The sequence below is a fragment of the Chelonia mydas genome, chromosome 7 (assembly GCF_015237465.2).
Source record: "Chelonia mydas isolate rCheMyd1 chromosome 7, rCheMyd1.pri.v2, whole genome shotgun sequence".
Taxonomy (NCBI): domain Eukaryota; kingdom Metazoa; phylum Chordata; order Testudines; family Cheloniidae; genus Chelonia; species Chelonia mydas.
The window spans coordinates 8,668,745-8,696,729 of NC_057853.1; the positions used below are offsets into that span (position 1 = coordinate 8,668,745).

The following is a 27,985-nucleotide window of genomic DNA, read 5'->3' on the forward strand; positions in this document are numbered from 1 at the left end:
AACGTTCTGCAAGTGTTATTAATTGGTCTCAGTGGCATGTAATGAGTTTAAAAGCTCCTACCTGTGTGCCCTCGGGGATGGTGGCTAGAGGCGGACAACAATTTACAGCACACCATTAACACATAGACCAGAAAGAGCCAGTGAGATAGCAGCATTGATTTGGCACAGAATCTCATCCTGTAGGCAGAAAAGAAAGCAGCTGCGTGAAAGAACAATATAACTAGGGAACAGTGTAAAAATGCTTCTGGGAAGAGGAAAGCTGAAAAGATGCCGACGAGCGATTGAAATGGTTTATTACCAGGTAATACTGACAAAAATCAAATTCACAATTGGGTTGGGATCAATTCCTTGCTAAGCGTGTTTCATCAGTAGAAGCGCTGCAGTGGTTATTGACACACCCATGTACGTTCTTAGTGACTTCATTAGATTCTGTGAATCTGAGGTTTAAAAGTAAGAACCTTGCACACTCAAAGCAACATTAAATTTAAATATCTACAGATTGAATGTTACTTTGAGCAGGTGAGATCTTAAACTGGACTCAGCTCAGATTCAGAAACAGAACAGGAAAATCCCTCTATGATTTAATAAATTTTCAGAACACATTTTCAAAATAAAAGCTCAGCTCCCATTTAGGCACTTAAGTGAAGTAGCTGGGTTTTTTACAAAAGACTCAGCATGCAACAGCTCCAATTGAGAATAATGGGGGCTGAGCCCGGGTAGAAACCTGGCCGCAATCTGCTTTGCAAGCATTGCCTACCACATCAAGGTGTTGGGGAACTGCTCCTCACAGCACTGCTGCAATATAAAAGGTCAGATTCCTGTATTCTCATTCATGCTGAGTAGCAACTTATTCCACAGCTCATTCCAAGGAAATCAATGGGACTATTTGAGGAGTAAGATACATTGCCATGTAAGGGTGGCAGAATCAGGCCCAATGGAGGGCAGCGTTAGTGCTCAGGTCTTCCCGGCTTTCATTCCTCTGCCATGGCTTCCACAGTAGCATTCATCATGTGGAAAGGTAATGTGATCATTTTCTTAAATTGAATTATGATGATGTATTATTTATACAAAGTACCCAAGAGTGCGCTGTGCACTTGTACCCTTAGATTCCATCTTTTCAGCAAATGCTGTATGCGAGAATGTCTCAAACGAATTCAAAATTAGTTTATGGATGTGCATAAATTGAACTAAATACGGTTTTCAGAGCAGCAACTCCTGATCTGCAGTTAACCAGCATGCTGGGATTTGGAAAAAAGTCTACCTTGAGCATTCTTATTGATACCAAACCGCCACTCAAAAAATGAACAACACAAAACTATATGGTCCTCTTTTTTTTTTTTGGCGCAGATTTCAGTTCAGCTTTCCCGACGCAATTGCAAGGCAGTTTGTTTATTCGATTATAAAGTCAAACTGGTAGGCTAATCAGATCACGCAAGTGGGCGAACATTCTGAATGTTTACAAAAAATATAAAGGGGAGACCTCACGAACTGGACACCTCGACCGTAACGGCTTGAGGAAGCATTTCCATTTGATTTTCAACATTTAAAATACATACCCCATCTAAACCCAGATCTCATGTTTTCTCATTTAGAACAACTTGCCTCTTTTTCCTTTTCTGCATTACAAAGTGCTTTCCTTCTCCGCTTGTTCATTAGTGGCAATATTGGTACTGCCCAAACAGCTCACAGGAGTACTTTGCAATATCACAAACCATCAGGCTAAGAGCCTGTTGTAAATATAATTTTAGCAACACCCATTATCTTACGATTAAAAAAAAAAAAATACACTGGTGAAGAATTCAGAGTAGCAGCCGTGTTAGTCTGTATTCGCAAAAAGAAAAGGAGTACTTGTGGCACCTTAAAGACTAACCAATTTATTTGAGCATGAGCTTCCGTGAGCTACAGCTCACTTCCTCGGATGCATACTGTGGAAAATGGAGAAGATGTTTTTATACACACAAACCATGAAAAAATGGGTGTTTATGATCTTGTTATAATACACATTGTAAGGAGAGTGATCACTTTAGATAAGCTATTACCAGCAGGAGAGTGGGGCGGGGGGGGGGGGAGAGAAAACCTTTTGTAGTGATAAACACCCATTTTTTCATGGTTTGTGTGTATAAAAACATCTTCTCTATTTTCCACAGTATGCATCCGATGAAGTGAGCTGTAGCTCACGAAAGCTTATGCTCAAATAAATTGGTTAGTCTCTAAGGTGCCACAAGTACTCCTTTTCTTTTTACTGGTGAAAAGACAGCCACATCAGTGCCTGCTCAGCTGTCCTTGCAGCATCTGCCGCTCCCCACAAATTTCTTTTATAAACCATCTTTGTTGTACGGTGACTATTTAAAAAGTCAACAGTGTCTATTGATTTAAGAAAATGGAGTTATACTTAGAGCAGCCAGACAAGATTTTAAGATCTTCTTTAAAGGGAAGGAGATGTCTGCCTATCGTAAGCAGCTACCTGCCTCTTGAAGCCAGTGTGTGGTTACTCTGTGCAAACAAAGCTGTAAAGGGGGAAACACGGGGCCTGATTCCCATTTACACAGTTACAATGGTGTAAAAGGAGTCTTGGTGTAAATGAGGATCAGACCCACAAAATGGAGACTCACATTGGGCCATGCATTGGAAGTACTCCCCATGTGGAACTCATTCAGGACTGGGCCAGCTGTTAAACTTTGAGGAGCTCCATTTCCGCCGATCAGTCTGGCGTTTGAGTCACCTCTCACTTAAACCAGTCTGAATCCAGCAACTCCATTAAAGTGAATCTGTGAATCTGGTGTAAGTGGGATAATCAGTTTTTTCAGCTAGGGCCTGATCCTGGTTGAAGTCTATGGCAATCAGAAAAAAAAACAACAACCTACTCAGCTAGGCTTTGGAATCCGCTTACCTCTGCCAAGATAACTATAGGCCAGATCCTTCTTTTATTTATCCCCATAGTCTTCGAAGGGGAGTCACCTAACCGAGAGCAGAATTTCGCCTTCACACTTCCCTTGCTTCAAATGCCCCTGAATGCATGATCTGGAGCCCATGATTAGCACGGTGTTTAGTAGTGCACACAAAATATGTAGCTTGGATATATGCGGTTATTCTTGTCATCAAGATCATTCAATTGTTCTGAGCATAAACATTGGAAACAGACCAAACTATCTTGCTGCTAACCCAATTCAGACCTCAGTTTCCCTGGTGTAAACCTGAAGGAGCACGACTGAAGCCAGCGGTGTTCCTGCAGATGCACAACAGTGTAACTGAAAGCTGACTTAGACCCTTAGAATTTAAACATTTGGAGTCTGATTTTCAGAACTGCTGGGCACCCACAACTCCAGGCGAAGTTAAGGGGAGTCTCCAACATCTGACAATCAGGCACAAGGAGGCAGATTTTTGAAAATTCTTCCTACCTCATTTGGACATCTAAATAAAGTGCTCCGGCAGCTCCCATTGTTCTCACTGAGGGAGGAGGCTGATTCTCCATTGTTCTCGATAAAAGCAGCCGGGTGCTGAGCACTTTTGAAAACCTAGCCCTCATGTAGGTGCTTAAATGGAAGTTGAGCTCTTTTAAAAATCTGGCTCCAATTAGGAGTGCTGGACTTGGCTGAAAATCTGGCCTCCGCAACCTGCCAAGTTTTAGGCAGTACAGGGAGGAGCAGTTTGCTGCCCATGGTGTCATGCAATTACTCTAAAAAAGGCAAAAAGTTCTTAAATGTACTGATCTAGAGAGAGGAGCCTGGGCTGTAGATGTGAATATGGAACCCCTGCAAAGGTCAGAGGAGGCGTGAATCCAGGATTTCAGTTCAAGGCCCTCTTGACCAATATGAGACAAATTCTTTCACTGAGGCCTGGCCTACACATAATAAAAAAATCAACTCCCTAAATGAAATCGTTATACTGGTACAAAATCTAATGTAGTTGTACTGGTACAACTTGTACTATGGATGCAATTATACTGGTATAAAAGATGCCTTATACCAGCATAGCTTATTCCCATTATCATATAGAAACAGCTGTACCAATATAAAGCACCTTTAGACGGATATAAATGCATTGCCACTAGGGGGCATTGTACCAATTTAACTATACCTGTATAGTTAAGCACTACAACCTTTGCATGAATAAGAAAATGACTAAGGTGTTGTCTACAACTCACTAGTATAAAGATCTCTTTTAAAAGAAAAAAAAAGTTAAGGAAAACTGAAGTTAGATGACATTAAATAATAGGAGGTGGGCATTTCACCACATTTAGCAGCAGGTGATGTCAGCAGGAGAACTCTCAAAAATTATGTGAAAGCTGTTAAGAAAGTTAAACAGTCCTATAACCAAGTGGCTGTGCTTGGCCAGCTTGTTGGGGAGACAAGGTTGTTGAGAAAGGAATGTCTCCATGCTAGTTCTGTAAGTGAACAGTATGTGGCCCAGGTCAAGATGGGGGCTCTTAACCAAGAGAGCCTGAATTGCAGCCCTCCAGACTGGAGCGCTGGGAGAAGACCCGATCCCAGTTTGAACCCCGGGGGTTTTGGGGTGGCAAAAGGGCACGGGCCGCATAAACCTTCCCACATGCGGCATGCGAGTCCTATCGACCACCCCCGACCTAAGGGAGGACGTGAAACTGGAAGGGCCTGGTGCAACTCCCACCAAGGAACGGGAGAGATGCTGGGGCATCCATGGGAACGTTGGTGACTTCAAACTTCGGCTAAAGTGACCCCGCTCAGTTCGGTCTCGAAGGGGGGAGAGATGTGACGAAGCGGGACTGTTCTTAATGTTTCCTCTGAATAGTGTGGGGGTGCCTCAGTTTCCCCTATGCAGTTTTTAAGTATCTAGGTGGTGGGATAAGGGTGTATGATCGTTGCAGAGGGCAGGTATGTGCAGGGGTCTGGACACAGAGAATGGCCAACACCCTGTTTCCTGGCGACTGAGGGCCTGGGCCCTTCCCCCCGGCAAGGTGAGAGCTAAAGGGTTGTCTGTTCCCTTTGACAGATTCAAATGGGCATTACTGCTAACCAGAATGGCAAATCTTCATTGCCAATTCCAAAGATAAAAAGTTGTCTTACCTTGGGGACTTTGCAAGAATTTTGTTCCAGTCAAACACAATTATTTCAGTACGATTTTCACAGTTATTCCAAATTCCCATTTGCAGCTACAAACAAGCATTTCTGCATTTCAGAAATTTTCCTTCCACTCTGGGGACCTGCAGAGGAAACCAGATTAGACAGCAATTAGAATTTGGAGTGGTGATGTTTAATAGATTTCTGTCAACAAAATCATTGCTTTACAGTGCCATCTACAATGCAATGAGAGTCAAAAGGCAGCAAAGTATTGGAGAGCTAGTTAAACTGTTTTCAAATATACAGAGAAAACATCACAAGGCAGTTTTGAAAGATCACTGGATTAACTATGTAGAGATCATCCCATTCAAAAATAATAAATACAGTGAATACAGTATTTGATCATACATGTAATTCCTGATAGCCATAAGGCTGCCCAGCCACCAAGCAAGTTCTAGGGATTGGGAAGGGCTCCACACTCCTCTGGGACCTAGGAATGGCATTATGGTCCCATGATCACCTGAAACATTGTCTACTTCCTGTCCTGCTCAGGGTCTAACCAAAGGCCATCGGCGTCCATGGAAAAAATCCCATTGACATCAATAAGGTTTGGATCAGGCCCTTTGACTTCAGTCTCTTATTCCATCAGGTAAATACCATGGGGCACATTCTGCATCCCACCTAAGCGTTGCAGAGAGCCATTTGTTCTCTCCCTGTTCCTCAGCAACCTGGCCCCAGTGCAAGATAGAGCTGCTCCATGCAGCTGTAACTTCTATGCAGGCATAACAGAGCTCCATTCTGCTGGGCCACCTCCCCACCCACCCATTGTCATGCCCGCTCCTCCCTCTTACGATGTGGGTGGGGCCAATGCAGGATGCAGAGAAGAGTTCCCCAGCACAGGGGGAAACTCTCCACGGGCTATTGGAGTCCCACATGTTCAGATGCATTTCAGGAATTATCCAAACCTCTGGTGCCGGCAGAATTGGGCTGGAAATCTCACTAAAAAGGCTTTCTTGGGAAATTCCTGGTGCATTTGGTGTCCAGTTGAAACAGAAATACTGGAAGAACTCCAGTATTTCCACATCGGGCCAAATCCCAGCTGTTCAGAGACAGCATCACACATCCACACCCCCATCCCAGTTCAGTTTCAGGGTGGGGAGGGGTAGGAGATGGGTGGGGAGTAAGCACTCCATTTACTGAAACCAAGTTGCAATTATGACACCTTGCACCATTCCCATTTTGAATTAACTGCAACATTAGTAGCGTCACCCTGGATCTAAAGAACAGAGGTTCCGAAAGATCGCATGTGGCTGCATTTTGACAATGGATCACATTATTCTCCAGGTCTGCTATCGGGACTAGTCGCTGACAGTCACCAGATCTCGTGCTGATAAGTGTGTTTTTCCAGAAGCTGCATTTTCAAGAAATTGTTCTGCAGAGAAACTCTAATAGCTTTATTGACATGTGTTCCATAAAATAATGAGCTGAAAATTTCATCGCATAAAAATTCGAGTCCCTTTGCTTTTATTGTTTATATTTGTTCTCTCTCCTACCCCGGGCTCAACTTGACCTTCCACTATCAGAAATATGACACCGTGTAATTTGTCAGCGCTCACAATAATGTGCTCTTTGCCTACTGAGTGATCAAAATGACCTTTTCTTATTTTCTACCACCACTATTCTTATTTTGCTATGCAATGGGAACAATTAGGAATTTGCTTTTAAGAAATACAAAATTACACCCTTCCTTTGGAGGGCATAGCATCTCTGGGGTCATTAAAGCATGTTAGCAGGTGCCTTTCAGTGGCTGATGCTCAGAGCAGGAAAGCCCATGCTTTGCAATGCTGATCTTTTGCTGTTCAGTTTGCAGTGAGAAAAACAGAAATTGTTGGAATTAAAGTAATATCAGGATAACAAGCTACAAATTAAATCACGTTCTTCCTCTTCCTTGTTTGACCAACATGGAGAGTATTGGCATGTGCCTGCATCCATACAATGCAGCAACTCTATTCAAGAAAGATTTTAGTAGGGTGGCATCTGAAGACAAAGATCTATTGTCTTTATTAATAATTTCTTCTATAAATATGAGTAAAGAAAAAAACTTCAGTTTTATTTTAAAAAAATCCTAGGATTTTTTTAAATACAAGAGAGAATGACTGACGTGTTTTGTGTCCGATACATGTTTGTCCATTTCAAATTAGACAGATATATTTTTACATTGCCCTTTCACAAATCAATACCATACTATACTACTAAGTTTTTAGGTCATACCTGTTTCCTACTCAAATATACTAATTTATATATCCTGAAGGTTTGTCTAGAAGCAAAGAGAATGTTATTGTAACCTGCTCTGTGTGTTTACTGATTAAAGAAAAACAAAGTATGGGTTATTCCAATTTGCAGTCACTAGACAGAGAGAGAAAGACTGATGACACTGCCACTAGCATAATTCAAGGCTTCCCCATGCTAATGCAAAACTTCTTGAAAGAATGGGGTTGTTTGTGGGGACGGGATTGCCACAATCCAGTCATGGGGCTGCGACTAGCTGCTTCATGTCAATAAGAGAAAGAAAATAGAAAAAAAAATCCTCACCTGATTATGTTAAAAGAAATCCCAAGATTTTAGTCCTGAAACTGGGTTTTGTGCCTGTTTTCCATATAAGTAACGTTCCCCTTGGCCGATTTTAATGCTGGTTCTTGCATCACCCAGCGGGTGTGGCAATGCTTTCAGCAGCAGAACAATTACTTGTTTACAGATTGCACAAACAATACAATTACTCCTGACCTTCCGAGTCAAGATCTCTCCTGGGGAAGTCTGGATTTCTAATGCAGCCAGTCCCCAGTGCCAGGGGCAGGTAACGATACTCTCATTGGCCAGTTACAGGCTCAGAGCCTGATCCTGGAAGGTAGCGAGCTGCTTAATGGCAACTGGCCTCAATGGGCCAGATCCTTTACTTCGCTGGAGATGTGCTTCGCAATAACCGGCCCATGGGCATTGTGGGTGCTCAGTACCAGTAGGTGGCACTCTGAAATTTGCAGGATTGGCCCCATAATAACAGGGACCCTGATATACTTGCATAAGTCAGGGTTTGCAGTAACTCTGAAGGGCTCTCTAGGGACCCCAGTTCTGCCACCCCTGAGCACCCTTTCAATGGGGTTTTCAGATGCATAAGTAATGTAAGATCATGCCCTTATTCATTAACCCAATTTCAAAACCTAACTTAATGGGGAGACTGTAAAGCTCTCTCATGTTACATGGAAAATGCAAAGTCCATTTAACCTCCGTCTCCTCATGCTCTATAATAGTACTACAGAACCCAGTGACAACTCCCTGTCCTGAACAACATGGTACAAGACAACAGGTGTCTAACAATTCATTCTTTTTTAGCCTACCAGTGAAATGAAGGTGGTTTGTTGTACAGAGTAAGTGTTCCATCCATCCATTAACTGAATCTGAATCAAGCAACCTGTTTTCTTAGATGCACATTGACAGCAATTTAACTGTTCTTTCATAGAACGTAAGGTTTTTACTTCCACATATGTTATTGTCATGTTAATAAATACTTAAGAACACAAGAAAGGCCATACTGGGTGAGACCAAAGGTCCATCTAGCTCAGTATCCCGTCCTCGGACAGTGGCCAATGCCAGATGCTTTAGAGGGAATGAACAGAACAGGGCAATCATCAACTGATCCATCCCGTTGCCCATTCCCAGCATTTGGCAGTCAGAGGCTTAGGGACACCAGAGCATGGGTTTGTATCCTTTACCATCTTGGCTAATAGCCATTGATGGACCTATCTTCCATGAACTTATCTAATTCCTATATTAAGCTTCCATTTATGACATTGAAACAGATTATGCAACCATTATTCATGCAGGTGAGCACTTACTTACATGAGTAGTTCCACTGAAGCCAATGGGACTGTTCACACGAGTAAAAGCTTACCAGCATGAGCAAAGGCTGAATAAGATGGGTCAAGTCCCGGCTCCCCTACAGACTCTGGCAAGTCACTTAGCCCCTCTGTGCCTCAATTCCCTAACTGCAAAACACTGCCCTGCTTCGCAGTGGGAGGTTGTAAGGATAAATACATTAGAAGATTGTGAGATGCTGAGACACTAATGGTGATGGGGGGCAGATAACTAAATAGAAGTACAAAAAAAAAAGTGGGCTTTTTTCCTGACAATAGTTGCATGTTATAAAGTATCTTTTTATAGCTAGTTTTAACATCTGTGAAGAGGTTATTACCAGTGCATTTTATAACATCCTTTATAATGAGCTATTAAAAGAAGATAAGGGTGTCCAAGAATTTATAAATAGGACCTTAATTTGAAATGTACCCAATATGTCCTCAATTTTTAAAAAAAAAAAAAAAAAGGGGGGGGGGGGAGAGGGAAGGGAGAGACAGAGACAGAGACAGATGGCCCATCTCTTAAGAGGCTCTTCTTCTGTAAAATAATTTGCATAAATGAAATAAATTCACATGCCATATATTGTACAAGGAGATTTGTCAGCATGAGAGCTGAGAAATTCCTTAAACTACTGAAGGTCTTTATTTAACCATTTTGAACCATTACATTTTAGTAAATGAAGCATAATGGGGGGTAGCTATCAACATATGCAATTTGTTAGTGGAGGGGGCGGGGAAAGAGATTAAGGTCCAAGTTTTACAGGCCACACATTTCAAAACCATCCATGCTCAGTGCTAAGGTTTGATTGGAAAACATCTGGCATGACATTAAAAAGTGATAAAACAAAACGTCCAAATTGTCCTAAAGAGAGACCGCCCATTTCTAGAACTAAACAAATGTGACCAGTAGTGGATATTTAGCTATTAATCTCCAAAGGCCTAATTATCTTTACTGGAGAAAATTGTGTGTGTTTGTTTTAATTAGTCCAGGTTATTTAATTGGACTTTGTCCCTCATCTCTAATTCTTCATGTAATCTAAACGGAGTGTCAAAGATGCAATTCTCAAAATGATCCCAAACCTAATTTATTCTTCAGGAAATGTTTCCACCAGTTAAAACCACCTGATTCAGTGAACTGATTTTAAATGCAGCAAGCATTCCTTATGACTCTAATGACAGGCTATTTTGTCTAGTGGCTACCACACTTTGCACTAGGAGTCCCAAACCCTGGGTTCTATTCCCAGCTCTGCTATTAACCTGCTGGCTATCTCAGACATTACATCTCACCCCTTTGTGTCTCCACTTCTCCATCTAAAATGGAGGATAAGGAGGTAAAATGTGGATATGAACACTGACCTCCTTTGTAAATCCCTTTGCCATCTACTGATGAAAAGCATCTATATAAGAGCCAGGTATTTCATAGTTGATCATGAATGGTGCAGAGCACCTCCTTGTGGAGTCAATGGGAACTGAGGGAATGCAGCACCTTGCATGGGGGGAAGGTCCTCATACATAAGAGCTATGCCTGTGTGGCTGACAACATTTTGCTGTGAAGAGAAATAAACTAACATGTAGCATTTATTTCTGAAATAAATCAAAACTCATACAATGGGGGAGTGCAATCTATTCTTCTCTCACTGTATTTAAGATCATTTGGTCAGACACGTCTGCAATTGTTTAATGCCATCCACATAGGCGTTATTTCCTTTTAATGTGTAGCAAACCAAGTTTTTTTTAAGGCAACAGATAATACGATCACTTCTCTTTCAAACCATCCTGAGGCGAAGTTCAGATTAAAAGGGTAAGAGCAGGTTAAAAAAAAAACCAGTCTGAAAATACTTTGCAGATACTTCACAATGCTCAGCCTTCCTTTAGTAGGACATGGGTGCCCCCTAGTGGGCTAGAAACATATTTCCAAAGAATGCCATGCCAGCAAAGCCACTTGACTCTTCCATTCGCTGTAATTACAGTTCTGTTTTAAGATATTGGAAACGGCCTAAATGGAATTCATTGCAATTTTATAGTAAAAAAAAGTTGTCCCAGGCTGATGTGAAATAAGGCAGTGCCCTGGACTGTGTACACATAATTTAGCAAAGCGATATTAAACCGTTCCAACTTTCGACATTACTGGAAAAAAAAATCTCATTAACTCTCATCTATAGAATACGCAGCAACTGCTCCTTCTGAAACCTCACTCCTTATTGTTCTAACTCAGAACCAGCCTCTCCCTTGGAGAAATCCCCTCAATGTCTCCTGCTTGCTGCAAAGCCTCTCATTTGAGAGTTCTCCTTTGTGTTCGAATGAGCCATCCGTGCAAATTAAGTTTTGTCATTAATCATATTAATGTGCTGGTGTCAGACTCCTCCAGTCATCCTCCACCGTCCTTTCCCCTTCCCCCACCCCCGCACCAAAGAAATGTTGTTAGCACCGTTTCTCTGCCACAAGTAAGATCCACTCTGTCAATTCAATCCTGAAGTACAGGGAGGCCACTCACATATTCCCAGGAATGGTATGCCCCACCACCACCAGTGTGTCCTCGCATGCATGGTGATGTAAGGTCACACCAGCGGGGGCGGAACGTCACGTTCCATTTTGTTTCAGTACTGGACAGGAGACAAACCATCCAAAAGGAGGTCTGCCCAGTTTAAAACCGGACAAGTGACCCGCCTACCTGCAGGCCTTCTTGCATAGCTGGCTGTCTCTGAAGACTCTGCCCAAGACCTTGGCCTGCATACTTGTGCAGTGGCAGAAAAGGGATCAAGACCCTTGTCCCTTATCCTCTTGGACTTGGCTATGTAGGCGGTGAACAGCTCCTACTCCTTGCCCCCCATAGCACGAGCCTGGGGAGCAGGTGAAGAGAGGGTAGGCAGAGCTGAGGCCGCGCATGGCAAAGGGGTCATGATTTGCAGCTAATATAGGCGACTAGAGAAGTACTTACCACCCTGAGCTGGCCCTAGACCAAATGGTGCCGCAGGCAAGGAGCGTCTTTGATGCCCCTCCCCTCCATTTGTTAAACTTTTGAATACCTTATTTTTTTATTGCATTTGTAGCCCATTTCATGATGTTGAGAAACAATTTGTATGCATGATTTATCCCAGTCATTTAAGATGATACAGATCCTACCATGCAAATGTATTTATGCATGACATATACAAGCAAATAAAAAAAATTGTTTCCTCTATAGAAGCTTTTTAAGTTTAAGAAAGTCTGGAAGGTTCCATGAGATTCTAGAAAGGTCCAGGACATTCTAGGAGGTTAGTGAAAAATGAACCCACATACATAATACCTGAAACATTTTACTTCAAAAAGTTCTCTTTTCCCTTTTGTTGCTAACAACTAAAAGAGCACCCCAAGCCTGGTGCCCCCAAGCAGTCACCTGGGTTGCCTGGCCCTAAATCCAGCCCTGTTACTACCTTCCACCCGGGAGCAAGGGTGAAACAGGCAGGGGGACTGTGGCTCCATGAGCCACAATTCTTTCCTTGTTATGCTCCTGGAGTAGAAAAGCAACATGTCGACCTTTCCTAGGGGCCATGTTCTTGTGACACAATCTAGCCCCCTGTAGCCATCCCAACCACATTTCATAGATTTTTTTTTTTTTTTTTTTTAAGGCCAGAAGGTGCCGTCTAGTCTAGTCTGACTTCCTGCAGAACATCCAGCCTCACCTGGCGATTCCTGCATCAGGCCCGTAACTTCTCTTAGAGCTAGAGCACAGCATTTAGAAAGACAGCCATACGACGCTAGATGAGAGCTAGGTAGTCTATTATAATTATTGATTTAAAGACTTGAAGTGAAGGAGAATTCACCACATCCTTCGATAAGTCGTTCCTGTGGTTAATTAACCTCATTATGAAAAATCTGCACCTTTTCTATGCTCAATTTGTCCAGCCTCAACTTCCACCCAGTGGATCTCATTACGCCCTGTTCTGAAAGATTAAAGAGCCCTCCCCTACCAGAAATCTTTCCCTCCATGTCAGTACTTACAGATGGGAATCAAGTCACTGCTTAAACTTCTCTTTCACCAACTTTAGTCTCTCCCGGTCAGGCAGGTTTTCCACACTTGTACCTCTTTTCTGCAACCTTTCCAACATCCTTTCTGAAGGGCGGACTCCAGAACTGGACACAGCATTCCAGTAAGTGGGTCACTAATGCATTATACGGAAGTAATACCACCTTCCTATTCCTACGTGATATTCCTCATCTCATCCGTCCAATGACTGCGCAAGTCCTCTTAGCTACAGCATCGCTCTAGGAGCGCGTGTTGAATTGGTTTGCTACCATGACCCCTAAGTCCCTTGCAGATGGTGCTATAATACTCTTTAAAGGAAAACGGAAATGACTCTGCTTCGGGTAACGTCTCCTTAGTTGAACTCCAAGACATTCCCCCAATACCCCGTCACTGTAAAAGGCAAGCCCTTTAAGGGCCAGATTCTGCCAATCGGACTCTCACTGAGTAGTATCTTACTACATGAGAGGTCCTGTGTAATAAGACACGACCCCGCATGAGTGAGGCTGGCAGGGTTGTGCCTTTAATAAATACTGAGATGATTTGGAGATTGTGTGTGCAAGAGGACAAAAAGAGCACCGTACCCTTCATACAATGAGCCTGATCCTCTTCTCATTTTACACCAGGTAACTATTGACTTCAGTACAGCTGCCCCTTATTTACACCAGAGTACAGAAGAGGAAAGTCAGGCCTTATCATTTCCAACTGCCTAACTTACATCTAACTGAAGTAAGAAAGCTCTTCAGACAGTGAGGTAATAGAAGCTACAAATGTTCTGTTAACATTAACACACACAAAACTAGGCACACGGCCTAAAATTCAGTTACAAAGAGATTGCAGACAGTTCCCAGCACCTTTCAGACTTCTGCAGGAACACAACAGGCTTTACTAGCAATTTTTAAAACCTCTAAGCAAAACAAACCCTCTCAAAGTGCTTTTTAATGACGTCAGATTCCACTCTCTGCTGGCAGCCTTTCAACCTGTCACAGCTAGTCAGCCCTTTCCACTGGAATATTTCAAAGCCCCGTTTAACGACGATTGGGGGAACAAACAAGACAATACTGACGAGACCTAAGTAAAATAAAGCCATTCAGCCCATCAGTGCACGCTACACATAGAATATGGGATTATCTATACAGAGCCCTGAAGTGTCCATCCCTGTGGCATCCGGGCTGTTCACACAGAATATGCGCCATCTCAGGGCATCTCAAACTTCATTTCACCACAACCCCCTTTGACAACAAAAATTACTACATGACCCCAGGAGGGCGGACTGAAGCCTGAGCCTGTCTGCCCTGCCACCCCGGTTGTGGGGGCCTAAGCCAAAAGGCTTCAGCCCCAGGTGCGGGAAGCTGTATTCTGACCCTCCGCCATCCAGGGCTGAAGCCCTTGGGCTTCGGCTGCAGGTGGTGGGACTTCAGGCTTCAGCTTTGGGCCCCAGCAAGTCTAACGCCAGTCCTGGTGACCCCATTAAAACAGGGTCACGACCCACAGTTTGAGAACTGCTGTGTTATCTCATACCATATACTTGTGTGGAAACACCTGCTCTTGTCTTCATTGACATGTGATGTTCTCTCTCAGGAAGACTCTCTTCATTCTCAAGATTAAGGGAGGGGGAGTGGGTGATAGACACCTGAGCAGCCATAATCCCCTCCTAGTCGCTACCAGCTACCTCCGGTATGTGTCTGTAGTTAGTTCTGCAACAGAGCAAGTTATTTGTTAGGTGGGAAATGGTCTCTGTGAATTCATGTTGGGGAGCCAAAAATCAAGCACAGGGATGCTTGGCTCTAATCAATCCCCTTTTTGCCCCATTGTCTCCAGGGTGCAATCCTGGTAGGTGTAGAGAGCAGAGCAGGAGCATCAACACTGTGTGCCTAGAATACAGAGTAAATACCCTGCATCCGGGGTGCCTCCGTCTCCTTTTTGCCGAGCACCCAGCCCCAACATAGACCAATACAGCATCAGCCTCTGAAGACAGAAAGATGCCCCCAAGGGCAGGCAAGGAAACAGCTAATACAGTTAAACAACTCCTGGTACCATTAGCACGGCTACAGAGAAAGGTCTGCTAGTGTTTACCCTATAGACCCACTCATTCAAGAGTTTTATAACAAAGACCTATACTCAAGGCTGATGCATGGCCAGCTCCTGGTGTCACCCTTACTCACGCTGAGTAGGACTTTACTCCTCAGGCAGTCCTGTGCAATGAACGGGACCAGTGATGCTATAAAGGTACCATGCCCAGCGAAACAACAGTGGCAGCAGCAGTCTGTGGAGTATTCTAGTTGCTTTTATGGAGACAGAACAAATTAGCAGGGGGCTGGGCGTGCTACAGCCCTGGGAGATAGGAGGCTGCTTTGTGTTATTCAGCGTGCACTCCTTCTGGAAGATGATGAAGGAGCAATTCTAACACATGTGAAAGGGGTTCTGTGCACATCTCAGCTGGAATGGCGCTACACAGGCCCACAGAGGGGTTAAGAGAAGGAGCAAAGGGCACAGGGATGACTTCTCTCTTCCCCACACCAAGGCAAAGAAGTTGCTGAGTGCCTGGAAATGCATTCAGAGAAAAATTTCCTGAAGATTCAGATTACTGCACAAGTCTAGCAGGAAAAACGAGACATCTGGATTACAACATGGCAGACCAAAATGGCTCCTATCAAGCCAGGGTAGTGTATTTAATCCAAGTTAACTGAGTGACTGAATCAGCTCATTTTACGAGTGTTGCATATATTAGAAAGCACTTATGACCAGTATGGCCCTTGTGGAATGGGGAGGAGGGTGAAAAGTCTTTCACATATTGCACACCCCACACAAGGGCCACTCACAAATCACAGCTCCCAGCTACACAGAGCGTGGGGGCGCTCAAGGAAACAGGCCGCACCATCTTGAGGGTCCTGCAACATATCAGGCCACTCAGGATTGGACTGTGCCACTTAGCGGCCCGTACGATTGGTGCAATTCCACGCCACTCCCAACGTGAGCCAGTGACTAAACACCACAACAGGGCTCTTAGTAGGGGTCATTTCTGTGCTATGAATGTCACTAGGGGCAATGAAGCCAAGGGGACTGGACGTGAGCCTGGGAAACCTTGGAGTTTTTAATCCCATCTCTACTGACAGCTCCTGGCATAGCCTTGGGTCAAGTCACTTGTGTACTTATGAAAATTTTGGCCTCAGTCTTGTCATTTGGGGCCTGATTTTCAAACGCGCTAGCCTGATGCACTGCAGTTTAAACAAATGGGAGTTGTGGGATGCTCCGTACCACTAGAAATCAGGCCCATGCAGTCTCAAGTTGGGCACCCACAAATGGAGGGCCCCAAAGATGAAAATGATTTTTACCCTCTGCCAAAGCCTCCCCAACTGAAAACGGGGGATAATACTACTTACCAACCTCACAGCAGTATTGTAAGGACCAGCTAATATCTGTGCAGTCCTTTGGGAAACATGGCGCTGTTCTCATTGCTTTAAAATTGCAGAAGTGGAATGCAGAGACAGAATCCGGGGCTAAAGAGTGAGGCTGGGACTCAAAAGTTGTGTGGCTGTTGGAACTGGCCTAGTAACAGTTGAGCAGGTACGTGTTTTCTGCGTACACATCATTAAGAAATTACTATTGCTCGCTCTAAGAGCTTAGTCTCTCCGTATGATGGATGCAACAGAAGGCCTTCTAACTAAAGTATGATCCCTAAACAAACTCTGAACACCACATCGTCATCCATAAGGTCAAAAACCTACCTCTTCCAGCTTGTAAATCATGGATTTAGGCAAACCAAGCAATATGGATATTATAGTGACTGTCCAGCTACTCAGCAAGGCATCAATCGGAAGTTACAGCCTGTCAAAAACATTATAGAATCATGGATTTGCATGGGGAGAAATCCTTTTCCCCCTCTATCCAATGGTGCAGAGGGCCAACGAGGTTTCACCTGCAGGAGCAGAGCAAGATTTATTTTTTGGAGCAGGGGTGTCTGTGCTAGGCACACACATGCCCTGTGTGTTCCCTTGCTCCGTGGGTGCTGCACCTGTGTGTGGTCATGCAAGGCACTGGAGCAGATAAAGGTTGGGGCTTGAGGGTCTACCACTGTATAAATGCATCAGCCACCATCCCTTGCAGCATGACCACATTAGACCTGGAGGAGCCACTCTGCAGCCAGATGAAGAGGATTCCATCCCCCTTTTCCCTGCAAAGATCCACAAACAGCCAAATTTCTCAAGCCAGGTAGAAAAATTTTAAAATTTCCACCTCAGATCTCGTGGAATAGCCTTCACTCCATGAGTCATCCCATGAAGATCAACAGCACGACTCATACAATAAAGTGCAATTCAGTGTGAGGATGGGAGTCAGAATAGGGCTCCTCCTTCATATAGCGTTATTTATTATTCATCATCATCCTACCTGAGAGGTAATGCAGATAACGCTGCTCCACTGGGAAGGCTACAGAGCCAGAAATCAGAGCTTCCCTATGCAAACACCAAAGGCAGAGAATCTCTCAGAGTCCAAGCTTTCAAGTCTTTCATTGACATTTACCAGGGAGATTTTTTTCCCCCCACTTGCAGAGAGCCAAGCAAAGCTATTCTGCAGCCTCACGCTCCTGGGCAGTGCTCCCAGCCAATCACACGCGCTGAGCAGGGCTTGGCTAGGAGCGTTACAGGGAAACATAGGTTGCCGCAGGAAGTGGCGCGGGTGATCCAGCGGGAGACGTGTTTCCCTCCAGACAGGTGCTGAGTCTAAGCCAAGAATACATTATCCCACAGGGAATCCCAGGAAGGATCCAGGGAATCAGACTGTAATTACACTGAGTTGGCAGGATTAACACGAACTCTCTAAGGGTAATGAAAAGTGAAGCATGCCATTAAAGTATAAATACAGCTCCTAGCTCCCCCAGGAGATCTGTCAAGAGACCTGGCCATTACAGAGCGGGAAAGGGCTCAGAAACCCTTCTCCACTCCCCAGCTGTAGGGCCCACAAAAGGGCCATGCAGAAACGCAGTCCCTGCATTCAGAGAAGCACAGGGACTGCTCCTCTCCTACACCTAGAGAGGGCAGAAAGGAAGCAGGCCCCCATCCCACTCCACACTAGCCCCAGAGCAGGGCTGGGGTGCATAAGGAAATACAGGCATGCTCAGGGGTGCTGGAACAATTTGTATAGTGGGGGTGCTGAGAGCCATGGAACCAAACTGTAAACCCCGTATATGATGGAAACCACTTCAAGCCAGGGGCTGCGGCAGCACCCTCCACACCCTAAGTTCCAGCACCTATGGGCATGCTCCCTCTGCACGCAAAAGAGGAATTCTGCTTCCCTCCGGCAGGATGCCTCCTGGTGCTCCCCTTTGGCCCCTACTATGGGCTCTGCCTAACAGGCATGATGTAGCCCAGTCAGCAGCTTTTGCAGTCATCACTCAGGTTTAAAAGGATGAGCCAGTTCATATCCATTGTTTGGAAGCAATGCCAGCGAGATTCCCCCTCCCTTTAAAGGAAAGCATGGCTGACCTGCAGCCTTGTGGCAGCTCGGTGAACTATCCCACTTGCAGATCCAAGTGTGGGCCCTGAGAGACTCAAGACAGCAGTCATTTGGTGTCCCAGTGCAGCTCCCGGGGTAGAGGTCCCCTCACATCACTGCCTTGCTCTGCGGCTAGACATGCAAGGCAGCAAGGCCACCCGGGGGTGGGGGGGCAAGAAGGGCAATTTGCTCCAGGCCCCAGGCCCCGCAGGGTCCTTCACGAGAGTTTTCAGTGGCAGGGGGGTCCTTCAGTGCCCCCCTGATGCCTGAATTGCCCCCAGGTCCCCTGAATCCTCCGGGCAGCCCTGCAAGGCAAAGGTGGTGGGCTGTAGAGGAAGCTGCATGCAGCCCTCCTCGGTGGGTGCGTGGGGGCTGCTAGGACTAGCCGTGGCTCAAGGAGTAAAGGTCTTCCAGTGGCTTCCTCCCAGCCATGCCCATCACAAACAAGATGTGGATGGTCACTGGCTGTGAATAAGCTGGAGGGCAAGCACTCAATCCTAAAGCCAAGAGAAGGGGAAAGATGGCCCCATGGAAACCCCAGCAAGGGTATGCAGAGGAATGGAACTGGAATGTAGCGGCTGAGCAAATGGCCACTGTACAACAAGTCTGTGTTACAGAGACAGGGCCACGATTTGGGTGTATTTGGGCCTCTTTTAATGCTTCTCTGGTGGCAAGATCTGGACAGTTCAACAAAATTCTCTTGATGGAAGGAAGCTCTCTGATGTCACATCGCCAACATGTGCTATCCCCAAAACCAGCCCCACTTCTGGGGAGGAGGGTGTCAGGGCAAGGAGGTGCTTGCCACAGGCATGGCTCTCACACAGGCTGCTGTATCATACCCTGGGACCAGGACCAGGGCTGAGCCTGATTGCCTCCCCCATTCAGCAGCCCCAAGCAGAGTCTCAACCCGGGCCCGCCGCTCATTTTGTCCCAAGTTCTTAAAACTTTATGCAAGGAGAGAAAAGCCCAGCAATAGCTACGGTTCGAGGTGCAAACGCCGCACCATGTGCTTGTCGAATGCATGCATCCATTCTGAGCAAGAGAGAGTCAGACTGGCAGAGTCTCCGCTGCGGAGGGGTAATCACGCCACATGGGACTCATTAGCTAATTGTTACAAAAAAGTAATGAAAAGCATTTCAGAAATACAGTGCTAAACTTCCAGAAGTGTCATTACAGGCTGGACACACATTTCTGGCAGCCATGTTAGCATGACCATGGCCAGCAACAGAACATCTCATTTCTCACAGCCCACTGCACCACTTAACGCACCAGTCCCGATAATCTATAGCAATCCCAGACATTTTCAGCTTACCCGTTTCTGCACATGCACCTGCCAGCAAAAATGGCTGTTGAGCTAATTAGTGCATTCAGCTAGGGCAGCTGGGCACCCAACCACATGCTCTGCATGCATGAAGGACCCTATTTGCTGCACTGGCTTCAGTGGAAGTTTTGCCAGAGTACATTTCAAGTAAGGAATGCAGGACCTGGTCCAAAACAGATGTACAGCCACATCTCTGTGCAGAGCAACTATTGCAATGAGATCAGTTTGGGACTAGCTGAAAATTTATCCTTAGAAACCAAGGATTATTTCTTTGTTTATACCGCCAAAGATATACATGGTGCTTTATGCAAAAACAAACATTAAATAATCATGAGAAACGTAATATGCAGAAGTCAGGGAAGCATGGGGTCAAATGGCTATACCTTCAACCCTCAGCATCCTAATAGCATTCTGTCTAGAAATCCTTTAAAATGGTTCTTTTGGGGGGGACAGTAGTGCCCCCAAATGGGAAAGCATTCTGCTGCCAGGCCTAAAAAACTGCTCATCTAACCTAAGGGAGCATGTCCATAAAATTTATTCTGATGAGTGAATGCACTTTTAAAAAAGCTGTTCCTTGTGAAATGGGGAAAGCCCCATGTTTCCCTCCCTCTACAGATCCTGCAGTTCAACAACTATTCCTGAAAAGGGGTTGTTAAACTCCACTCCTCATTGTTCAATAATCACTGACTGAAAGCAAAATACTGCTAATAGGTTAGCAGGGCATTCCTGCTAGTGGGATGAGTCAAAGTGAGATCAATAAATAATTGCATTTAAAAGATTATCCCAATCCTGTCCAATCTTTTTCCTAGATAAAAGGCTGAAAATACACCCAGACAAGGGTTCTCACAGATCTTTACTTATTTATGGATTACTAGCATCACAGCGGATAACAACGTCTAACATTATACAGGTGCTTTCAAAACCAATGGCTTACCTTAAAAAGGTGATTTGTCTTTAATCCTGAAGGAGGGGTGGGCAAACAGGTAATGGGAACAGCTGATGTAACGCGGCAATTGGGCATTCAGGATGAATACTGGACTTGACTCGGTGCCCTGCTCAGGACCTCACCGACTTCAATTAACATTGGACAAGGCCATCGTTGCATCATGTTCATGCCATGCTGTTCTGTCACTGGAAGCCTCATCAGGTTTCCTAGCGGCGAGCAACAGGCTGCTGAGAAGTCAGATAGGGTGTATGGAGGATGGCAGCATGACTGGAAAGGTGAGGGACTGATTTAAGGATATCCCCTCAAGCCAGCCACCAACACTGCCCTGCCAAAAGCATTGCCATTTTCCACCTCCACTAGAGAGATTCAGGACATGTCCTAGAAGACGCCCCCTCCACCCCAAGGAGCCCTGCAAATTCCATACAGTTTCCTCCCCAATAAAAAACAAAATCTCCCTCCCCTTCTTCCTCCTCTATGCAAACTCCTAGACCCTTCTATCCCTCCCCTTCATTTCCCGCACTTTCCTCTCATCCCATGTAGGCTGTTCTACGTAGCTCGCCTACCTAGCATCTGTTCCTCATGGTGGGTGCCCTGCCATCAGTGGGATGGCTGGGAAGCAAGCCCCCTGCGGCAGTCAGCAGGGAAACAGTCATCTATTCTGGGGAAGGTGAGTATCTTCTGACTGTGGGCGGTCATCCCTAGCCAGTCTTGGCTGTCAGGTGGAACAAGGGGGCCTCAACTAGCTGGTGAAGGACCGGTGGCGAGGAGGGTCTCCAGGCTTGCTCCCAGTATTGGCTTTTCTAGCCCTTTGCTGAGAATGGGCAGGCAGGCACTGGCATGTGGAGGCTGGCTGCAGCCATCACTGGGGAAGCTAATTGAGTCTATAGCCATCAGAGAGCCAACCCCACCTGTCAGGCCTCAGCACTGTCTCACCGGCACATTCCCCATGTGATCCTAAGTTGACCGGGGGGGCAAAAGCAACTTTCTCCAGCTGCAGCTGCGGTGGGTGCACCCCGGTGTAGCAGACGGAGGGTCTGAGCCAGCTCCCATTACTGCCCTGAGAGTGAAACCAGACCCTGAGTGAGTGGCAGTCAGATGCATCCCAGGCTCAGAGAGGGCTAAAATTTTAAGCCAAGCCAGGCCTAATAGTTTGGAAAGAGCCTGGGTAAGTTCCCCCAACATATACACCCCATAGCTAATTTCATTATCACAACTCCGCACAGCATCAGCCCAGGGATGGGGGGTGCGCGGGGGAAGTCAGCAAGAAGATTCTTTGGTATACATAGTATTGCCAACACTAAGCATTCAAAAACCATGAGTCAAGACCCTCAAAAATCGTGTGACTGCCTTAAAAAAATCGTGACTTACTTTAAAAATGTAATTGTGGGCTCTGTTTGTTCACTTTCTGGTTTTGAGGCTGCACGTGGGTCACGTTCTCAAGCTTGTCTCCACCATCAGGAAGACTTAAAAAAACAAAACAAAAAACTTATTTTGTTGTTGTAATTAAATTTGAGATTTTCACCCAACCACATGCCTCCAGGAGGTAGGGCTTTATGACAAACAATAGAACGGCGAGGCGCATGAAGAGATCGTGCGCACTGGCAGCTTGCCTTTTTAGCTCCTACTCCATGGGCACTCCTGCAAACAGTAGGAACAGGCGAGAGTGATCCTTCACTCATTCATTTTACGTTAATGGCTGGACTACGCAGCAAGTTACTGCGGGACAAGCCAGGGCATGACTCCGCGCAATGACATCCCATGTGGACACTGCCACAGTACAGTGAAAATCCCGTGTACACAAGCGCATGTTGAGGCAGCAGGGGAAGACACAGCTTTAGGCCCCAATGCCCAGCCTCCAGCTGGAGCAGCAGAGCCCAGCTTCTTGCTCCTTTCAGCCCTAGCAATCAAGCTGCATGGGTTTCTCTCTTCACAAGAGAAAAGGATAGAAATTTACCTTTGGGGTGGTTTTTTTAAAAAAAATAAAATAAAATAAAAGCAGAGAGATTCTCTTGTTGGGCCCAGATGCCTGGCTCTGTTAACGAGGAGCTTGTGCAAGTCCCCCTCCACCTGCCAGTGCAATGAGACCACTGCCTCAGGCCTGTAATCCAGAGTGACTCTGCTTCCCCGCCACAGTTCACTTCACCTCTGATTTCCAGTAGCACGGTCCTCCTGCCTCAGCCTCCGGAATTAGCACTGAACCAGCAGGATCTCGCTCTCCCATCCCTACTCTTGCTTGTTTGCAGTAGTGCCCATGATGAAGGAGCTAATAAAGCGAGTACAATTGCTCTAATTGGGACTGCATTTCTGGAGCCCTTTCCAAGGGAGCTGCATTAAGGAGCTCTGATTAATGACAAATATTTCCAAAGAGCTTGGGCTGACTAGCTATTACCTGGGCTATCCGTCAATTTAAAACAAACCGCTGAAGCCATTCACATCCCTAATCTTAATCTAGGCGTTCCCCGACTCTCTTCTTTCAGAAACCTGCCTAATCCCATGCTGTCATTTACACCTCACTTGATGGGTTATTCTAACTCAAGGGAACCAGCGCACGTGTGCTAAGCCAGGTACACAGAGCAGCACAAGTTGTTCACACTAGAATTTGTAATGGGCACAAAACCTCCATCGGTCCCTAAGTACTCAAGCCTTCTGAGTTTTCCCAATGGGACATCATTCTCCCAACTGGTCCCCGTCAGTCATCCTGTGAAAACCCTCTGCCCACTTCCTCATCCACTTCCACCCTGCTCTTACACCCATCTAGCCCCAGACACTGGATATCCCTGAAGTTCATCTATAAGCAAATGAGATCTGGTAACAGCACTATCCACAGCTCCCCAGAGAGGCAGCGGCATCCTGGAACAAATCTCTAAATAGGTATTTGGCCTCTGGGCCGGGGAGACATGTGGCAGCCCAGGTCCTGTGGAGGTGCAGGCCAGCCAATGCACTGCTTTTGGCAGGAGGTCACAGGGAAAGGGTGTGCGTCTAGCTGAGGTTGTGGTTTGGAGGTTCTCATAAGAACAGCCATACTGGTCAGACCAAAGGTCCATCTAGCCCAGTATCCCTGTCTTCCCACAGTGGCCAATGCCAGGTGCCCCAGAGGGAATGAACAGAACAGGTAATCATCAAGTGATCCCTCCTGTTGCCCATTCCCAGCTTCTGGCAAACAGAGGCTAGGGACACCAACAAAAAACACCTTTCTCCAAACACAGAAAGATGCCCTTCTGGAAGGCATGTGTTACTCAGACACATTACTGGGCTCAAACAGAAATTTAATGTTCTGTGAAAAACTGGTCAGACTAGATGATTTAATGGACAGGTGCGGGTTTGAGTTAATTAATCACTCCCTAGTTAGGACCCTAATGTATGGATGTTTGTTGTTGTTTTTAATTTAGCTTTGGAGATTTAGACTCTTCAAAAAAAAAATGGATTCTTCTCATAAATCAATCAATCAGTTTTAGGCCCATTTGACCTGCCAGCATCTCTTTAATGATTGATGAGCTGGAACACAAAAGTGAAACCCACTCACTTTAACTGCTCCCATCTGAATTTCCTTCACTGTACAAGTTCCATGGGAGACATTTTTTAAAAGGCATTTTGAGTTTGTCACTGATTCAAATTCTAGGTTTATAGCATGCCGTACTTCCATAGCATTGTAATATGCAGAGCAGACATACAATGGAGAATGGGCCATTAGCAAGAAATGTAACAGGACTATTTAATGAAAACATACTCTTATTAGAAATGCACCACGTCTCAGGGACCACAGCGGAAATTTGTTAGGGTCTTTTAGTTTACTAGTGGCTACTAACTAAATGCAAAACAATATTGATGCAAAAAGCAATGAGGAAAATAGTTTATATAGATTTCCCCCCCGCCTTTCCAAATGAAAGCATCCCCTTACAAATGACACACTTCTTGGCCAAGATTAGTAAGAAGACAGCCTGCAGATAATGAAATCTTCACTCAGCAGAGGGTGTCACTGCATTCAAAAATGGAGGGGAAGCGTTTAGTTCAGAACGGTCCTCAGCCTTCTCTGATATGCCGTTGGCATGAGTTCACACCTGTAGATTTCCCATATCTCCCACTCCTTAACGATTCGCTTGCCACCCAAACAACTGTCAGGTGCTTAGTTGTCAAACTCCCAAATGCTGCTCATAAATTGGTCAGAGGACTCTCTAATCCACTCCCTTCCAATGGAGGTTGTATGCAACGCCCATGCAGCTTGCTTTCTGTTTTATGCCCTTGTTTCTTGTTGCCTTTTCTTCACTAGAAGGTTAGTCTCAAAGTCAACAGACCTCTGTAAGTCACTGTACACCGCAGCACAAAGCTTCTATTTTAATCTGTCTCTGGACATACAAAGTCTCCTTTTCCACATTACTGCAAGGACTGTTCTTTTAAGCCTTCTGAAAAAAATCAAACCCCTCCCTGACAACGTGATGCACCCTGACATACTCCGACAATGTGATGCACCAATGGCATGAATCAAAGGGAGAAGCTACCTCAAGATCACTGAAAGAGGCTCAGCAGAGGACTGTGATGTTTATAATAGCGCAAACATTTTCAATACATAAAACACTGTGTGTGCACGTGCTCCTTCACACTTTGCTAATCAAAAGTACACAGTATCAGATGACCCTGAGAACAGACTGATTCTGCTTGTGTCAAATAGAGCTGCATTATCTCAATATTGAATCCTATTATACGAAAAGAGGTTTTTTGGAAGGGGGAGGGGGGGTAGAAATAAGCCAAATACTTTGCTGCGTCTTTGAAAAGTCAGCTCTAACTCCTGTGCATATTCCACCATTGTGAGGACCTGCATATGCAAGTATGAAATATTCACTAGCATCTGTATGTCAGAAGATGCAGTTCACATTGGGAGACACGGATGTGGTTTATGATCTTAGCTAATTTTGGTTACCCACAACAAATATGTTCATTTTCCTAACCCAGACTTCTGCGCTGTTTAATTTTGCCTTTCAAATACATAAGGATCTTCCTGATTATTTCTCCATTGGCAAGAGCCCTGATCAATTTAATACCTTTGAGTAGCAGTGTCTCATGAATAGTCAACATTCTTTTGATCCTCCAAGGTCTCCACAGCTAATCTTGAAGATTATGAAAAGTCTCTGGCTTGGTAATGGAATATCCAGCGAAAGTGAATACTACTAGGAAAAATACGTAGTAACTTCTGCTCCATGCAGTCTTCTCTCCATTCAGGTAGGTTGGCACAATCCTGTCAGGGCAGCTAATGTCAGCACATCTTCTAGGGCAGTGGTTCTCATCCAGGGGTCCCTGGGGGGCCACCAAATAGGACCAGCATTAGACTCGCTGGGGCCCAGGGCAGAAAGCCGAAGCCCCGCAGCATGGGGCTGAAGCAAAAACCTGAAAAACTTAGCTTCTAGGTGCCCCTGGTGGTTTGGGGCCATGGGCGATTGCCCTGCTTGCTACCCCTTAATGCCAGCCCTGGCTTTTACATGCAGAAAGCCAGACGTTGTGGCACAGATGGGCTGGGAGATTTTATAGCATGTCTAGGGCGCCTCAGAAAGAAAAAGGTTGAAAAACCCCTGTTCTAGGGAGACACCTAGGAATGGGGTGTGGACATAGTGTAAAGATCTTGGGATCCCTTAGATTGAAGCTTCTTTTCCCCATAGATCCCTGGGCTCCATCTGTTTTCAGGACTACACCCCTCAGCCCCTCTACACAGTCACAAGCAACTCGACTACTCAGGAGAGTATTCAATAGAAACTTGTCAGCATGAAGCTTACAAAGATCTGGGTCCTCTTCTCACAGTACAATAAGGCCCCAAAACAATATGAAAAATTGAAAGTGAAGATCAAAGTGGGAACACCTGAAGGAAATTCAAGTCCCAGCCTGTTGCTTGCTGAATTCTCACAAGTCAGCACGTGTTTTTGTTTTGTTTTTTTACACGACCAAGATCTTCTGAACACCATTTAATAATGGTACAATAAGACAGACCAGACTGAACAGGTTTGCAATTAATTTTCATCAGCTCTAATTTACCTCTTTGTTTCTGGCAGTTTTCCTCTTCTGAGCTAGGAACACCAGCTCCCGTTTTGTTATTTCGAATGTAGCAAAGTCCATAACGTGGCTGGTGTTTAAACAGAATATTTGTGTGGATGAAATGAGTAAAATTAAAGTTTGAGATGAACCAATAAAAGTGAGAAAAATCAAAGCTGAGTCTGAGCCAACACTCATCCTGTTACACTTAGATAGCTAGCCAGTAATACTCGGGGAGAGGGTTCTCTCCCCACCCCACAGAGAGTAATTGGGATGAATTGCATCCAACTCCATAGGATATGGGGATGTTTTTCTGAGATAGGGGGATTTAGGAGGCGTGGACTGTTTGCTCATACACAAGCCCAACAGAAACACTAGCAGAGATTTACTGCCAACTGGAGCATCACAGCTCCTCCATCCTGGAGGAATCACCTTAAAAGACGGTCCTGGGTTTTAATGGAGGCAAAGGAAACCTTGATGACATGACCACCTATAAGGTGTGGGGAGAACAAGCCATGCACCCTAGGAAAACACTAAAAGGGGATCCTCCCATAGTTCTCTGCAGCCCATACCCTCTCCTGCAGGTATTTCCCTAGAAAGGGAAGAGATATTCCCTGTCATCGGCTGAGACCATTTTTTTCAACTTCCTGAAAAAGAAAGTTTTTCCTGCCCACCATCAGCCAATAGCTCCACTGGCCCTAAACTTATTACTCAACGATAGTAGCAGTTCGTTACCACTGCTAGGCAAACCAGTGCTAGCACCTTACCTCAGGCTTTTTGTGAATGGTACTCTAGGGTCCCTTTGCTATTGTAATTATGAGCCTCTGTGCCTGGCCTTGAGATGTCCCCACTTCCAGTTGGCTGGGCTTGACTTGCTGCAAACATGGCAGCTGGGAGACTGGTGTCAGGAGAAGCCAAAGCACAATTCCAAGCACAACTGGATAAGCAGCAGTGGGAGCCAGCTGAGGTCTCGTTCTAGAGAAGCAATAGAGTTTCTGGAGAGGATAAAAACCACTGAACTGCAACACTGCTTTTGGACAATGCTATAACAGGGACAGTGACCCACTGACCTGAAGTACAAGGAGTTAAACTGCTCTAGTCCCAATTTTCATATATAGCTACATCCTATTCTGGGTAATAGGATCTTCATCTTTGAAAACCACCACGACCTGGGAGTTTCTTGATAAATTTAAGGATGAGATCAATTTAAGCATGCTCTCTCGTTCACGGCATTGTACCGTATATGGGATTCCTCCCATTAGG

At 45.3% G+C, this 27,985-nt stretch overlaps 1 protein-coding gene across 6 annotated transcripts in view; it reads right to left on the reverse strand.

Moving 5' to 3' along the window:
• Positions 1-27,985, reverse strand: part of TAFA4 (TAFA chemokine like family member 4) — a 109,289-nt gene that overhangs the window by 67,803 nt on the left and 13,501 nt on the right. For 3 of the 6 annotated variants that reach the window (XM_043551859.1, XM_043551857.1, XM_043551862.1), the window contains exons 2-5: positions 22,076-22,170; positions 20,696-20,934; positions 5,043-5,179; positions 62-177 (exon numbers count right to left, since the gene is read on the reverse strand). In XM_043551859.1, coding sequence (XP_043407794.1) covers positions 62-177; positions 5,043-5,122 — 196 coding nt within the window. In that variant the 5' untranslated portion in view covers positions 5,123-5,179; positions 20,696-20,934; positions 22,076-22,170. The remainder of the gene's footprint in view (positions 1-61; positions 178-5,042; positions 5,180-20,695; positions 20,935-22,075; positions 22,171-27,985) is intronic. The other 3 variants (XM_043551858.1, XM_043551861.1, XM_043551860.1) reach the window with 2 other exon arrangements.